The 17,968-nt window shown below is 37.6% G+C and overlaps 1 protein-coding gene across 3 annotated transcripts in view; it reads left to right on the top strand.

Moving 5' to 3' along the window:
* ATRN (attractin) overlaps positions 1–17,968 on the top strand; it is a 161,252-nt gene that overhangs the window by 63,583 nt on the left and 79,701 nt on the right. For all 3 annotated transcript variants that reach the window (XM_038571736.1, XM_038571734.1, XM_038571735.1), the window contains exons 7-12: positions 2,817–2,907; positions 4,235–4,478; positions 6,248–6,431; positions 7,506–7,660; positions 11,476–11,560; positions 17,489–17,709. In XM_038571736.1, coding sequence (XP_038427664.1) covers positions 2,817–2,907; positions 4,235–4,478; positions 6,248–6,431; positions 7,506–7,660; positions 11,476–11,560; positions 17,489–17,709 — 980 coding nt within the window. The remainder of the gene's footprint in view (positions 1–2,816; positions 2,908–4,234; positions 4,479–6,247; positions 6,432–7,505; positions 7,661–11,475; positions 11,561–17,488; positions 17,710–17,968) is intronic.

The following is a 17,968-nucleotide window of genomic DNA, read 5'->3' as shown; positions in this document are numbered from 1 at the left end:
ATGATGGTTATCATGATACCAGTCATCAAGGAGGAATTTGTGAGAGAGATGGCTGCAGTTCTGGAAGACATCTGTTTCTGCATTCCAGAAATTTGCCTTTGCTTATCGATTTGTCCAGGTCTTAGAACTAGTTATTCAGTATTCTGTTTTCTTGGACTAAGCTCCCACGAGAATTTTGGTGATTAGAATTTCTTATGTTTTATTGCATCAGTATTGTTCTTGACTTGTGTTTGCGTCTCTGGTTTGTGAAAAGAGTCACAACCTGTTATGTAAGATCTTTTGGTAGTTCATCTGTGCCAGGTTATCGGGACCTGCCAGTGCCTTACTGTCTCTAACAAGCTCGTGAGCTGACCTGTCATTGACTAAGAGGAGCAAAATTAATTAAGATACAGATTGAGCACCCTCCATGTCACTTGAAAGAGAAGTGAATTAAACCATCTAGAGATTTGGGCTCCCTTTGTTTTCTTTCCTCTCTTTCAAGCTTACAGAGACAGACTTGAGCATTAGGGGTATTATATGTTTTCAGAAGCCAGGCTAGTCCTCAGGAAAGACCTTCTATAGCCAGAGCTCCATAAAATTATTGCAGTGGTATGTAGTCCATTTTGTAAAGACATTACCCTGCATGGATTTTAGTTATTTCTACCTAAGTAAAATATAATACTGTGATTTTAAAAAAATAGAGAAGAAAGGAGGGAGAGGGAGAAGGAGAGAGAATGAAAGTAACTGAGAGTTCTTCAGCCTTCCAAACAGAAAAGCAAAGCACATGGAAGGAGAAAAAGTCTTACTGGCCTTGGGTTCTCCATCACAGCATTTACTACCACTGTTATTCAAGGGAGCAGCATCTGAAAAAAAAAAAAAAAAAGGGAGCAGCATCTGCAAAGTCCTGATGTCAAGAAAGGATGGCTGAGATATTATACCCAGCCAAGACGTCATTCACCTGTAGAGCTAGCAAGGAGATACTCGTAAACATAAGAGAACTTAGGAGAAGGAGCACATGTGAGCGCCACCAGAAAACAACCACTTGGCAGTAAAATACAGCCAAATAAGAATTAAAGACTCAAGGAGAAGTTGTGGTAAGAGGACGATGGTGAAGAGATTGCTTCAGCTAAAATATATGATATGGAATCATAGTAATAGAGTGGAATGTGAATATTATAAACTTGGACAGGGTAAAGTTTACATAAAAACTGGGAGAAGAAATGGGAGGAAATGTAAGATTTTCAACTTTCAAAGCAGGAAGTTAATGGATTCTGTCCAAAATTAACTTAATTTTGTATGTAACTTAAAAACAAAAGTGAATCTAACTTCTAAATAATTTTTCATGTATTTTTTAAAATGTGGAATATTCAAAGAATGCAAAAAATAATAGCTGGTATTAATATAGTATTCGTATTCAATAAATGTCACTTCTTTTTTTTTAAGGTTTTATTTAATTATTCATGAGAGACACACAGAGGCAGAGACATAGGCAGAGGGAGAAGCAGGCTCCTTGTGGGGAGCCTAATTCGGCACTTAATCCCAGGACCCTGGGTCACAACCTGAGCCAAAGGCAGATACTCAATTACTGAGCTACCCAGGCGCCCCTGACTATTTTGTTTTAGATCATGTATAAAATATTTAAGACAGAAGGAAAGATTTGGAGAAGAATGATGAATACACCACCTAGGTTAGGAAGTAAGACACTGCTAATCTAATGAAAGACCCCTGCCATGCCCCCTTCCAGTCTCAAAGATAATCAGTATCTTGCTTTTGTGCTGTCATTTGTTCACTTACATATCTTTAGACTTTTAATATATACGAACATATGTTAGAGTTAATAAATTTTCTGTTTAGTTATTACAGAAACAGTATTCTGCAGTTTGATTTTTAGGCTTAACATTGTTTTGAGATTTGTGTTGAGAAGGTATTGTTTGAGTGTATTTATTTTTCACTCTAAAATTCTATTATATGGTTATGCTATCATTTATTGATCCATTTTCTCTTGATGGACATTTGTTTTATCCTTTTTTGCTTATTATATCAAGACTTTCTTATATCTTGTTTGCATAATAATGTTTTCCATAAAACAAAAAACTCAGATTAGTCAGGGAAACTTAGTGAAAACAAACATTTCTAAAGTAGAACAAAAGCATTGGTTTCTTTTGGGTTTCTTTTTTCTATTAAATTAAATACAAATTAACACCATTTATTAAAAGTATCATCTATAGCATGATCCCCTTTGTATAAATATATACTGTCAATGTATTCTCCTGTTTGTATATATGCATTGAAAAATGTCTGGTATGATGTTTACTTAATGTTTGTATTTTAAAAATCTTTAAGTGAATTCATAATAAAATTGAAATGCCAAATGATATTCTAGCTTTCTTAAAAATATGACTTTAAGAAATCAATGAGATAAAGAAAAGGAAAAGTTAGGAATTATCTTTTACTTAATCATCATTCCTTTTTCAGTACTTGTCTTCAATTTCACATGGTTAAACAAGAGAATTTATGGCAGTAAATGTCCCTTCATTATAACACAACTTGCAAGTGATTTAGACTGTGTGTCTAGAAGATGTTTTCAGGAAGCACTAGAAACTTCCAGTAGGTTTTTTTTTTCCCCTCATCCCAAGGCTGTGCAGTCCAGCCCTCCTACTCAAGTTCTGATATGCTCTGTGGACACAGCTGTGAGGTTTGTTTGTTTGTTTTCAGAGATGCCTTATCTGCATGGCACGTGTAATGAGCATCTCCCAATTGCATGATATCACAAATAGAAGAATATAAGATACTCTGTTGTGTCATTTGGGTGAAAATGTGATCTGTTTGTTTTGTAGGTATGACCTTGCTTCTAGGGAGTGGCTTGCCTTGAACCGTTCTGTGAACAGTGTGGTTGTCAGATATGGCCATTCTTTAGCATTATACAAGGTAAAATGTCTCCATTTTGTACCAGGCTAGAAACTCAAGTCTTCCACACTTACTTTATTGTATTATGTGGTTGAAAAGCTATATAGTATTGGGGTTTTGTCTCTAAGGTTTTTTTCTTGTGTAAAATACACATAACGTAAAATTGACTGTCTTAACCATTTTTAAAAAAAATTTTTTTTTTATTTATTTGAGAGAGAGAGCATGCATGCCCAAGCACAAGCAGTGGGGAAGCGGGGAGAGAGGGAAGCAAACTCCCTGCCCAGCAGGGAGCCTGACATGGAGCTGGATCCCCAGAATCCTGAGATCGTGACCTGAGCCAAAGGCGGGCACTTAACCAACTGAGCCACCCAGGCGCCCCTGTCTCAATCATTTTTAAGTATACAGTTCAGTGGTATTAAATACATTCCTAATTATAACTATCACCACCATGCATCTCTGTAATTATTTTCACCTTGTAAAACTACAACTCTTGCCCATGGAACAATAATTTCCCATATCCCTTCTCCCCTCCTGCCCCCGCCCCAAGTCCCTGGGAACCACCATTCTACTCTATGTCTCTATAATTTTAACTTCAGTTTTGGTTTTTAGTTAAAGGGAAACTTTCTATTATGGAGGAGTGTATATAACTGGCTAAGTTGTAAGTGGAAAATTGAAGTTGAAACCAATTTAACCTGACAGATTTTAATGGATTGAAATTGTACCAGGATATTATGATTGTCGTACTAAATGGTTAAAAATTAATACTGTTTAAATTAGCTATTATGTTAATGAGCGGGTTTAGCCAAGAATAGCCACATTGCAATATAGCTGAATAATCACTTTCATTTCCTTTTTTTTTTTTTTTTTGGATTATGGGAGGGTGAGGGAACTCTTCAACTTAATTTTTCCAAGCCATTTTATACAGTAAGAGATCTCATATGAGGAAGTCCAAGAACAGTGGTGAAGTGTTGGAGATACAGAGTATGATGTTTTATTTTGTGCCTTTCATTCTTCTCTTAATAATTCACTGAAAGGTACATTTTTTACTAGCACTTCTTTTTTTTTTTTAATTTTTATTTATTTACGATAGTCACAGAGAGAGAGAGGCAGAGACATAGGCAGAGGGAGAAGCAGGCTCCATGCACCGAGAGCCCGATGTGGGATTCGATCCCGGGTCTCCAGGATCGCGCCCTGGGCCAAAGCAGGCGCTAAACCACTGCGCCACCCAGGGATCCCTACTAGCACTTCTTAAGCTAAGAATAATATCGAGGTTTTGAACTTCTCTTTTTCATTCTTAGATTTGATGCTTTTGATGTTTTTTATAATTCTGTTTACATTTTTTCCCTAGGATAAAATATACATGTATGGAGGAAAAATTGATTCAACAGGGAATGTGACCAATGAGTTGAGAGTGTTCCATATTCATAATGAGTCATGGGTATTGTTGACTCCCAAAGCAAAGGAGCAGTATGCAGTGGTCGGACACTCAGCACACATTGTCACATTGAAAACTGGCCGAGTAGTCATGCTGGTCATCTTTGGTCATTGCCCTCTCTATGGCTATATAAGCAATGTACAGGAATATGACTTGGGTAGGTATTTTTTTTTTCTAGTGGATCATTTTTGAATGTCAAATTTAAAACCTTTATGCTTATTATTATGACTGTTTAACAAGATTCCACCTAACTCTGACCCAGTACTTTGTCTTGGAATGCAGTTAATGTTGTTGTGTTACCAGTGAAATTCAGATTATTGTTGCTACTATGTAGGATATACTTGTTACCGTCAATTTGGTGAGGAGTCAAAGATGGCACTAAATGCTTTCAGTGTTTTTTTTTTTTTTTTTTTTAATGCTTTCAGTGTTGAGAATAAATAAATAAAAACAGTTTGGAACAAGTATTCTGAAGAAATAAAAATTTAGATAACCCTTGAGGAATTGGTTTAATGGACCATGATTTCCCCTTAGTGTGTAATCTTTCCATTGGTTAAATTTTATTATATCTCTTGTGGTGGTATGGGAGCATCACCTATAAATTGATAGTTTGAGAAAGTAGGTCCATAAAGTATATCTGTATATTGGTCACTGAAGGTCACGGGGTATTAAGTGTTCAATTGCAGGAAATCTGAGTCTTTTAAATTTAATTATTTTCCTACATGATACATTAGAACGTTTAACAGATTGATGTTTGGCCACCTGGCTTTGTTAATTTTTTTTGTATATTTTTTTATTGGAGTTCGATTTGCCAACATATAGTATTAACACCCAGTGCTCATCCTGTCAAGTGCCTCCCCTCAGTGCACGTCACCCGGTCACCCCAACCCCCCGCCCACTTCCCTTTCTACTACCCCTTGTTCGTTTCCCAGAATTAGGTGTCTCTCATGTTATGTCACCCTCTGATATTTCCCACTCATTTTCTCTCCTTTTCCCTATAATCCCTTTCACTATTTTTTATATTCCCTGAATGAATGAAACCATATAATGTTTGTCCTTCTCCGATTGACTTACTTCCCTCAGCATAATACCCTCCAGTTCTATCCACGTTGAAGCAAATGATGGCTATTCGTTGTTTCTAATGGCTGAGTAATATTCCAATGTATACATAGACCACATCTTCTTTATCCATTCATCTTTTGATACGGACACCGAGGCCCCTTCCACAGTTCGGCTACTGCGGACATGACTGCTAGAAACATTGGGGTGCAGGTGTCTCGGTTTTTCACTGCATCTGTATCTTTGGGGTAAATCCCCAGTAGTGCAATTGCTGGGTCGTAGGGTAGCTCTATTTTTAACTCTTTGAGGAACCTCCACATAGTTTTCCAGAGTGGCTATACCAGTTCACATTCCCACCAACAGTGCAAGAGGGTTCCCCTTTCTCCACATCCTCTCCAACATTTGTTGTTTCCTGTCTTATTAATTTTCACCATTCTCACTGGTGTGAGGTGGTATCTCATTGTGGTTTTGATTTGTATTTCCCTGATGTCAAGGGATGCGGAGCATTTTCTCATGTGCTTGTTGGCCATGTGTATGTCTTCTTTGGTGAAATTTCTGTTCATGTCTTTTGCCCATTTCATGATTGGATTGTTTGTCTCTTGGGTGTTGAGTTGGATAAGTTCATTATAGATCTTGGATATGTCATTTGCAAATATCTTCTCCCATTCTGTAGGTTGTCTTTTAGTTTTGTTGACTGTTTCTTTTGCTGGCTTTGTTATAAGATTTAAATAGCCTTCCTTTAAAAATAAAAAGATAAAAGAAATTTTTAAGTGTCAAGTCTCCTGAAATCCCTTATTTAAACTAATTGGTTATTTTAAGTATTAGAGTAGGAGCCTACAACATTTGCCTTTAACTGTTTTCCTCTTCTAGCTAAGAACACATGGAGTATATTACCTACCCAGGGTGCCCTTGTCCAAGGGGGCTATGGCCATAGCAGTGTCTATGACCGAAAGACCAGGGCTCTATATGTTCATGGGGGCTACAAGGCTTTCAGCGCCAATAAATACCGGCTCGCAGATGATCTCTACAGATATGATGTGGATACCCAGATGTGGTGGGTGCTTTTTCTTGAGCTTTTACTCTAAGGTGTGAGTTCTGGCACTCATCGGGAAAATATTGGGCAATATTTTTGTTTTCAGGCCTAGCAGATTATTCTCTTCAGTGCTGTAGATAGAGAAATTGGGATGGGAAAGAAGCAGAAGGTCATAATGTAGCCAGTATTTATTTTGTAGCATTATTTTATAATTTTGTAGTAGATTGATTAGAAAATTGATTAGAAAATGCTTGATATTTTTTTGACTGGTTTTTCAATTTTCACATTCTCCATACCTCTATAAAATTTTAGCTGGTCAAAATCCTGAGGAATAAATTGTTCTACAAAGCTGTAACGTACGCACATTGCTATAATTAAGTAAAATATATCCATTTTTTAACCTTCTCTTGATGACTAAGGTGTCATCATTGGGGTTAGCTAGTGGCATCGTTGCATGACATCATCAAAGAGAGATGGTCTCTTCCCTCTGCTATAAAGTGAACTATATAAAGTATGCTAATTTTAACAAATGTAAAGCAAATTTATTTATGAAATGATGTCATTATATAAAGCAGTGGTTTCTCTTCTTTCTTTTTGTATTTCTTTACATATTTGAGACCATGCTGTAGATATCATTTTACATTCTGTCTCTCATTAAAATGTCATTTTTACAGGCTGTGTATATACTCTGTCATGTGGATGTACAGAGACTGGGCAGTTGGAAGTTTTGGTTTCTAGCCTTTGTCTTATTATTAAGGCATTGCATATAAGCTTTTGTCTCTATTTTTTGTGATTTCTACCCAGAAACTGGGATTATAACATATTCAGACCTTATGACTGAATACTCTTAAGACTCTTAAAATGTTTTATTAAAATTCTAATAAAAATTCTAATTTTAATAAAAATTCTGGTAGGCCTAATTTAAGATTTTACTATTTGTTGTTGAGAAAGTTACTTATATAGAGAGAAAAATCTAGAAGTATTTGCACATTTGGATCTGAAGTTTAAAAAATGGTTGTGTTTGTATTAGCAAATAGATGATAAACATTCTACAAAACTAACCTTGTATTTATTATTTTTAAATAAACTCAAAAGGACCATTCTTAAGGACAGCCGATTTTTCCGTTACTTGCACACAGCTGTAATAGTGAGTGGAACCATGCTGGTGTTTGGAGGAAACACACACAATGACACATCCATGAGCCATGGTGCCAAATGCTTCTCTTCAGATTTCATGGCTTATGACCTTGGTAAGTTTCCCAAAGCCATTTTAACTTCAAGAATCTTTTTTTTTTTTTTAAGATTTTATTTATTTATTCGTGAGATACACAGAGAGAGAGGCAGACACACAGGCAGAGGCAGAAGCAGGCTCCTCAATGGATCCCCATGCGGCTTGATCCCCAGACCTGGGATCATGCCCTGAGCCGAAGGCAGACACTCAGCCGCTGAGCCACCCAGGCGTCCCTTCAAGAATTTTTATCTATAAGCAACATTTTTTCTTTCCTTTCCTTTCCTTTCCTTTCCTTTCCTTTCCTTTCCTTTCCTTTCCTTTCCTTTCCTTTCCTTTCCTTTCCTTTCCTTTCCTTTCCTTTCTTTTCTTTTCTTCTTCTTTTTTTTTTTTTTAAGAGAAAGAGCAAGAGCAGGAGATGGAGGGGTAGAGGGAGAGGAAAAGAAAGAATCTTTAAGCAGGCTCCATGCTCAGCACAGAACCAGACTGGGGGCTTGATCTCATAACCCTGAGATTATGACTAAAGCCAAAATCAAGAGTTGGATGCTTAACCAGCTGAGCCACCCAGGTGTGCCTGTAAGCAACATTTTAAAACAAACTGAAAATAGCACTAGTTAAAAATGGTCAGGCCATTTGAAAGAGGTCCAAATGGTATTTTTTAACATTCATGTGGCAAATATTGTAAATCTATTTTTTGAAAAAGCATTACTAATGTATTAGGTTCTTGTTTATGTTTCTTATGTTTTTAATGTATTTGATTTCTTTTTAAAAAAAAATATTTAAATTTAATTTGCCAATATATAGTAAAACACCCAGTTCTCATCCGATCACATGCTCCCCTTAGTGCCTGTCACCCAGTTACCCCATCCCCCCCTCCAGCCTCCCCTCCGGCAACCTTTTGTTTGTTTCCCAGCATTAGGAGTCTCTCATTGTTTGTCTTCCTCTCTAATTTTTCCCCACTCAGTTTCCCTCCTTTCCCTTATACTCCCTTTCACTGTTTAATATATTTTTCTATATTAAGTTCTTTTAAGTGAAATCACTCCCATTAATTGGTTGGATGTTAATTTTTGAGGGTGAGTTGGGTGACCAGCCTCTCCTATGTTACAGGTGAATGCCTTATATAATAGTTGTATGTAGTTGTGACCACTAGCATTACGTTAAGTTGGTTTAACTAATAGCTTTATCTCATTCCCTAAAAAACATATTCCTGAAGTAATACTTTGACTTGGAATTTTATTTTATTTATTTTTAAAAGATTTTATTTATTTATTCATGAGAGACACAGAGAGAGAAAGAGGCAGAGACACAGGCAGAGGGAGAAGCAGGCTCCATGCAGGGAGCCTGACATGGGAGACATGGGACTTGATCCTGGGACCTCAGGATCACGCCCCCAGCTGAAGGCAGGCGCTATACGCTGAGCCACCCAGGGATCCCCTGACTTGGAATTTTAAATTTTTTGGTGTGGTAATATATTTGACCATAAGAGGGCAGTATTTGTTCATGCAAAATAAATACGAGAAATTCTCTTGTGCAAGTATCATCAATTTTTTTTTTTTTTTTTTTAACAGATGTATATGTGCCCACCCCTGAGCTTGGGGATTATAAGATGAGTAAATTACAGAGCTTGGCCTCATAATGGTGGAGGCAGAGAACTGAGCAGACAATACAATTGCAATTCAGGGTGTTACTTGCTCTGAGATGAATATCTGACAGTATCTGTGGGCATGCCTTAATTCAAGAGAGTAAGAGTTATGGGCAGGGAAAGCCGTCTTGAGTAGGGTCTGGATTCTGAGGAAGTCAGCTAGGTGAAGTTAGGTAACACTTCCCACGTGAAGCAAGCCCTTGTACAGAGACACAGAGGGAAAAAGAGACCCTACCACATACTTGAGGCCTTTGAGTAGTTTTGGCTCTATCAGTTGCACATCAAGGAGAAATGGCTTCCAGCAGAACTAGAGAAGAAAGCAGCTACCAGTCTAGTCAGATCTTGAGAGACCTGTTATGTCATGCTGAGGAGTTTGGGGTTTTGAAGAATCTTACAGAAGAGGTCATAGGATATTTGTACCTTAAGAAGATCTTTTTGTGGCATTGTGGTGAGTAATTGGGAAGGGGCAAGATAGGAGTTAGGAGGCTGTTGCAAAGTCCTGAGGAGTGTTGGAACCAAGGCTGTTGAAGTGGCAGTAAGGGTAAAGAGAGAGATGGGTTTGAGAACTGCTGGGAACTTGAGGATTGTTGGGGTGCACATCTTTATGGCCAGGTAATTGGTGTGGCCGTGGTAAATGGTGCTTTTTACCAAGGCTGGAAGTAGAAAGAGAGGGTCTGGGTTGGGAGGAAGGGAGTAATTTGGGTTTGGGGCCATGTTCAGCTGGAGATGACTATGGGACCGAGCCATACCAAAGTCATTGGGAAGCCCTACGCAAGGGTGAGCCTCTAGGGAGCATGTATGATCAGGGATGAGCAGAGAGCCAGAGAATGGATGGATAAAGCAGTCTGAAGGAGAGTGAACACTATGCAGGCATATCAGAGAAACAGGAGGAACTTAAGGTAAGATTGGTGACCCATGAGAGAGTGGTTAATAATGGCTGCAGAGGACTTAAGGAGAACAAGGACTGGAGAGCCTTTTGTTTTTTTTTTTGTTTTTTTTTTGGAGAGCCTTTTGGATTTAGCAACAAAGATGTCGTTTGTTAGCCTCTAGACAGGGAGGAGTAATCCAGACTGCAATAATGTAAGATGAGATGTACACCATGAATGTTGACTATTTTAGTAAAAAAAAAAATAACCCCCACTTTCTTTGTGAAGGGAAGAGAAGGCATAATGCTGTGTTAAAAGTCAGGTGTAACAAAAGGAAGGAGTCCCTGCCACCCTGTGGTTTTAGGAAGGGAAACAAAGTGGGTGGGCAGAAAGCTATGAGAGTTGATGGCCTCTTCTCCATGTGAAGAAGACCACAGAGTCTAGGCTGGGGAAAGGAAGTGAAAGCTGCTGTTAAGGTTGGGTAAAAGTCTGGACCAAGTAAAATGGTTGCTTAGTGAGTGTGAATGTATGAGTGTTTCAGAGAGGGAGTGTGAGTGAGGTTAGCAGGGTACTGCAGTGCTAGTTGGATTAAGGTCCAGAAAAGAATTGATAGCATGAATCAGAACAAAGGAAAATCAGTAGATCCTAGGTGTTCTAAAAAGGAAAGGACTGGGACGCCTGGGTGGCTCAGCGGTTGAGTGCCTGCCTTTGGCCCAAGGCGTGATCCTGGAGTCCTGGGATCGAGTCCCACATCAGGCTCCCTGCATGGAGCCTGCTTCTCCCTCTGCCTGTGTCTCTGCCTCTCTCTGTCTCTGTGTCTCTCATGATTAAATAAATAAAATCTTTAAAAAATAAAAAGGAAAGGACTTTTAAAACATTAGATGAAGTTGGAAATTTATTTATTTATTTATTTATTTTCATTTTTTGCATGTATTTTCCTGTTTTACCTACTGAATTTGGACAAATCAATATGGAGTGGAAAAAATTATGAAACCCACATATTTTACTTAAATGAGTTTTGCAAATTATAAAATTTCTTGTTAAGAAGCGTTTTAGTTAAAATTGATGGGCAACAGAGTGAGTGATGTGAGTATCATGGATGTTAGATGCATTCATGAATTAGAATTACTGTATCGTCCTACCCTTCTTCCATGCCCTGCTCCTCTGCTGTTGCCACATTTTACCTCAGAAATAATGGTGTGATTAAGAAAAACCAAGAAATACATCTTATGAGGTTGTACTTGTCACAGTCTTCTCCCCAAAGAAGATGCCAGTTCCTACTGATCTTGAAGAGTGGTTCTTTCTGAAATGTGTTTTTCTTGCTCCTAGCTTGTGACCGCTGGTCAGTGCTTCCCAGACCTGATCTCCACCATGATGTCAACAGATTTGGCCATTCAGCAGTCTTACACAACAGGTAGATGTTAAAGAAACACTTGCTCCTTTTCTCTTGTGTTTAAAATGAAAATGAAGTTGAACATGAAAAAGTGGAATGGGACTTACATATTATTTGGAGGATTCCCTCAACCCATTAGTATTTTTGCAGAATTATGTAGGTATGAATTTCCTGATTTATATTTAAAATATCTGGTGTGGATTTACTTACTTATAATGCCAAGTTTGTTGGGTGATTTTGTTAGCATGTAGGAGTATGCCATGTTTGGTGCTATCTGAATGCACGGGACAACAAGAGTTACATGCAGTTACTATCTTATGCCCTCTGCTATTCACTGTTGTTTGTGGTACTTGGGTTATCAGGTTTCTCATAGTTGTATCTGACTGGTAATGAGAGATTTAAAAAAAGAGAGGGCACTTCAGATGGAGGATAAGATAGAGGAACAGAGATGGGGAGATTGTGAAGATTCATATAGATAAATCTGTAGTCTTTGGGTATTCTGAATTCTGTATTTCATTTCATTGCATCCCTCATCGCTCAAAAAGGCCTGGCCTGAGCTAAATAAATCTGCCCCAGGAGAAGGAAGATCCAGAATGGCCACTCTGCCTGTTCTTCACAGTTCTTCTCTGATTTAGGGCAGCCCGGGTGGCTCAGCAGTTTAGCACCGCCTTTGGCCCAGGGCATCATCCTGGAGACCTGGGATCGAGTCCCACGTCAGGCTCCCTGCATGGAGCCTGCTTCTCCCTCTGCCTGTGTTTCTGCCTCTCTCTCTCTCTCTCTCTCTCCTCTCTGTGTATTCTCATGAATAAATAAAATCTTAAAAAAAAAAAAAAGATCTCTGATTTGTTGGGGCACCTGGCTGGCTCAGTTGGTAGAGCATACATGAGAGACACAGAGAGAGGCGCAGAGACACAGGCAGAGGGAGAAGCAGGCCCCATGCAGAGAGCCCGATGTGGGACTCGATGCCGTGTCTCCAGGATCAGGCCCTGGGCTGAAGGCAGCACTAAACCGCTGAGCCACCGGGGCTGCCCCCTGGTAGAGCATACAATTCTTGATCTCAGGGTTGTGATTTTGAGCCCATATTGGGTGTAGAGATTACTTAAAAATAAAATCTTAAAAAAATAATAAAAATAAAGATTTGTGATTTGTTAAACAGCCTAATCATGTTCTTAATTTTTCCCATTTTGTTTCAGCTTTTATGAATGTTGCTTATTTCACCTAAAATTCTGAGCCTTATCAGTCCTAAAACTATTTAGATGCTATAATGCCTACATTATGTTAGGTTTCCTTTGGCTTTCAGAATTTCTGTTATGATGCAAGATGAGATGAAGACCTGGAATTAGGAAAGATGAGCCAGCAACATGTCTTGGGGATTTCAGGAAGGAAGAATTGACAGAATTCAATTTATTCAAAATAAATTGAGAATTTAGATGTTGGGAAAAGGTGACAACTTTTTAAAGTACTCACTTAGCTGTAATTTAGTGATAAATGTGGTTTTTCTGTGAGAACATGTGATAGTATAGACTGAAACCGTTATTAATTTGAAGTGTCATCTTAAATTGTAAGTTGATACTTCCTCAGTGAGGAAAACCTTGAAGTTTTCTAATGAGTACCTCTTAATGCTTTCATCTGAAAAGCAGTGGGGCTATTTTTTCATCATCTTGCCTATGGGTACCTGGCCACTGCTTTATTCATCTGCCCTCTTGGTTCTCCTAGTACAGGATTTGGCACATAATAGGTGTTAGCTAAATTGTGGCAGCTCTTAGTATGGTGGTGGTAATTAGCAAATAAATGGATCTTCTATTAAAACATTCTGAGGTTTTATACAAACTCAAAGAAGATTGCCAGTTTCCATATGATATAGTTTAACCACTATTCAAAATTAGTAATGGCTGCCTGACTTATAATAATGTTTTCATTTGTTGTGTAATTCCACTGGTATGTTTGGGCCTATGAATAATCTGTGTGTGTATGGGGCAGAGTTGGAGGGGGCAGCAGATGATGAGAGAGGCCATGGCTAGTTTCAGTTTTTGAAAGAATTTACTGAGAGAGAAACTTTGATTCATACCATTTCTTTGTATTCCAAGTGATGGATCCACAGCATTGGGTCAGCCGTGCCGCACTTTGTTGCTGTTTTTGTGAGGGGAGTGGGATGAAGAGCTGGCTGTGAGGCACCGGGGCTGCGGAGATGCAGCTGTTCCTTTCAGTTGCCTGCTCCAGGCCTTTTTTTGAAGGGCTCTGTGTACCTCACATAGCCTACGTATAACCAGATGGATTCAGAATTGCTGAAAACACCAGCTGTTTTCAGCTGGGAGGGGGATAGAGCTTACTTGGTTTAAGCAGCAGATTGACAAGTTGAATCCAGACTGCTTAACACAATACTAAACCAATAGACTAAAGATTAAACATGAAGTTCATTTTTGGTAATTGAAATGTGTCCATTTTTAGATATAACAGATGCTTAGAGAGCCACAAAATCTCTATGTTTTAATAAGTTAGTCTTGTGTATATTTGAAGGAAATTGAGATAAGTGAGAGTGAATTACTTGATGCCTCACTGTGAGTTAGTTCTAAACTTCCTGGCAGGTCATAAGATCTCAGAGTTGGAAGAGATCCTGAAGTCATTTGTTCAAAACTTCCACTTAATGCAGTTATCCTCTTTAAACATGTCCAGGGATGGAGAACTCACCTAAGAAGGAAGCTCCTTCCTTTTCTGTACACATCAGTTATTAGCAAGTTCTCCTTTATATTTTCTAGAATCCTCTTCTCTGTCTTTTGTGCCAAACTATTTTGTTTCTGTTCTTCAGATTTTCGCAAGAGATTATTATATGTAAGGATAGTGTTATGTCTCCTGCCTATACAGTCCCCAGCCTAACTCTTCCTTTAGGTTCTAATCTGGCACAGTGGTTGACAGGATTGAGGATATCCCAGCAAATGTCACTCCACAGGCAGAGAGATACCATGTATATGGCAAATATGGCCCAGTGTTCTCCATGATACAAACTGCATCATTTGGTGGTATTGGCCTCCCACAATAGCATTTTAAGAACTTTCCTTGGAGCTACTACACAATTGCTTTTGTTTTAAATGTGTGATTCTGCATATATGACCTGTTACCAGCTTTATTGAAGTAGAGTTGTACACAAAAATTAAATATACTTAAAGCGATAACTTTGATAAGTATACACTTCTGAAATCATCACCACAATCAGGATAACATATCCCTCACCCACAAAATGTCCTTGTTCAAAAATGTCCTATATATATTCATGAGGGATATTGCTCCATAGTTTTGTGGGGTGTTTGTGATACATTTGTCTGATTAATACTGGACAGAATAAGTTGAGAAATATTCTTTTCCCCTCTAGTTACGGGAAGGATTTGTAAAGGATTGGTATTACACTTTAAATATTTGATGTTCGGTGGAATTCTGGGACTTGGTGGAATTCATCTGGGTCTGGGGCTTTTTTTGTGGAAAGATTAAAATTTCAAATTCAGTCTTTAGTTGTGATAGGTTTATCTGTTCAGATTTTATGTTTCATGCTAAGCAGGTTTTTTAGGTGTGTGTTTTTTAAATTGTGATAAAATTTTTATAACATAAAATTTACCATCTTAACCATTTTTTAGTGTATGGTTTAGTGGCACACATTGTAAGTACTACCGTCACTGCCATTCATCTCCTGAACTGTTTTCATTGTGCAAAGCTGAAACTCTACTCATTAACCAATAACTTCCCGTACTACCCTGCTCCCTCTCTCTTTGGCAACCAGCATTCTATTTTCTGTCTTTATGAATTGATTACTTTAGGTACCTTTAGTTGGAATCATACAGTATTTGTCCTATAGTGGCTAGCTTATTTCACTTAGTATAATATTGTTAAGGTTCATTCATCCATGTTGTAGCAGGTGTCAGAATTTCTTTCCTTTTTGAGTCTAAATAACATTCTTGTGTATGTGTACCGCATTTTGTTTTTCCATTCTTCTATCAGTAGATGCTTGGTTTGCTTCCAACTTTTGCCTATTACAAATAATGCTGCTATAAACATGGATGTACAAATATCTGCCTGAGTCCTAGCATTCAGTTCTGTTGAATATATACCCAGAAGTAGAATTTTTAGATCAGATTATAGTTCTATTTTTAATTTTTTGAGCAATTAGTTTTGATAATAGGAATTTGTTTCATTTAAATCATCTAATTTGTTGGTATAAAAGCTCCTAATATTTCTTTATATGCTTTTTAATCTCTATAAAATCAATGATGATGTCCCTTCTTCATTTCTGATTTTAATTTAGCTTCTGTCTTTGTTCTTGGTCAGTCTAGATAAAGGGTTGTCAATTTTCTCGATCTTTTCAAAAAACGAACTTCTGATTTCATTAATTTTTCTCTGTTATTTTTCTGTATATATTTTGTTTATTCTCTATATCATTTTCTCCCTTCTGATTGCTTTGAGTTTAGTTTGTTTTTCTTTTTCTAAAGGTGGAAGCTTAGATAATTGAGTTTAGATTGGTTTATTTGTTGTTGTTTTTTTAACATCTGTATTTAAAGCTGTAAGTTAGTCTCTAAGTACTACTTTAACCCTATCCCATAGATTTTGAAATGGCATATTTTTGTTTTCATTTAATTAAAAATATTTTCTAATTTCCCTTGTGATTTCTTCTTTGACCGATAAGTTATTTAGAATATGTTGTTTATTTTTCAAATATATGTGGAGTTCACAGATTTCTGCCTATTGATTTCTAATTTAATTCCATTTTGACGATCAGAGAACATACTTTGAAGATTTCCTTTCCTAAAACAAAACAAAATGAAACACTTACTGGGGTTTTTTTTTTGCCCCTGGATAGAGAATTCTTATTTGACTTTTTCTTTCCATTACTTTCAGTTTCTCATTCTTATGCATTCTGGCCTCCATTGTGTCTTAGCTATTAATATTAATGTGATTCTCTTATATGTGGTGAGCTATCCTGCTTTTGTTGCTTTTAAGATGCCAAGGGCAGGTGCTTAACTGATTGAGCTGCCTGGGCGCCCCTGCATATATTGTAACATTTTGTTGAAAAACAGACCTTTTAGATAATATCAGATGTGGATTCTGATTCCCCCACCATCACTCTGGGGATTGTTGTTACTGTTTGTTTAGTGTCTTGCCTAGACTAATTCTGTAGAGTCTGTCTCCCCAGTGTACCACTGCTGATTTTTTCAGCCCAGTTGTTTTTTCTTGTTTTTATTTTTAAACCTTACTTCCTAGGGATTGCTTCTAAAGAGTCCTAGGGTTTTTTTGAGGGGTCAGGGAGGGAAGGGTTTTTTAGATACCACAGTCTAAGTACTAGTCATATTCGTTGCTCCTAGGTTGATTATTGTCTTTAGTCCTTTTAAGAAGAGAAGTCAAAGAGAAGCTTCATTGTTGTTCTTGTTTTAATTTTCTAATTTCTTAAAGATTTATTTATTTGAGGGAGGAGGAGGGGCAGGGGAGAGGGAAAAAGAGCTCCAAGCAGACTCCATGCTGAGCATGGAGCCCAACACAGGCCTTGATCCCACCACCCTGAGGTCATGACCTGAGCTGAAACCAAGAGTTGGATGCTTAACCAATTGCACCACCCAAGCACTCTGTTGTTCTTGTTTTTAAAATGAAAAATGAATTTGTGTGTGTATTTTCCTTTTTCCCTCACTAGATTAGATAAATGGTCACATACATTATATACTTTTCTTTGTATTTCTTTTTTTCCACATAGCACTGTATCCTTCATAGCAGTATATAGAAATCATCTACATTCCTTTTTGTATCTACCAACTGCTGTTGTGTAGATGTATTATAGTTTACTCACATCACATCCTGAATTGATGGACCTTCAGGGACATTTTGTCTGAAGATTATAAAAAACATATCATGCATTTATATATAAAAGTTTCGGTAAACTACTCCTCTCCTTTTATTTTTTTTTTTTCCTTTTAGCACCATGTATGTGTTTGGTGGTTTCAATAGTCTCCTTCTCAGTGACATCCTGGTATTCACCTCAGAACAGTGTGAAGCACACCGGAGTGAAGCTGCTTGTCTAGCAGCAGGACCTGGCATCCGGTGTGTGTGGGATACAGTTTCATCTCACTGTATCTCCTGGGAGTTGGCAACTGAAGCACAAGAAGAAAAGTTAAAATCAGAATGTTTTTCCAAAAGAAGTAAGTTTTTTTTTTCTCTTCTTAAAATTTAATTTGAAATCTCATTTTGTCTGAATTAAGAATTAAGAAGGTATTTAGCATATTTTATGTGCATTTTTATGTTCATTTTATTATCCAGAATTGTTTGATAATAACTGGTACAAAGGTTTTAGGGGTGTTTGAAAATTGTTTTGTTAACATCTTTACAATGGATGGGAACATGCCATATGGCTCCTAGAAGCTATCTGTGAATGATGGAGATAAAACCTCCTTGGCATTG

Source organism: Canis lupus, chromosome 24 (assembly GCF_011100685.1).
Source record: "Canis lupus familiaris isolate Mischka breed German Shepherd chromosome 24, alternate assembly UU_Cfam_GSD_1.0, whole genome shotgun sequence".
NCBI lineage: Eukaryota > Metazoa > Chordata > Mammalia > Carnivora > Canidae > Canis > Canis lupus.
This window is presented reverse-complemented; position numbering and strand designations above follow the sequence as displayed.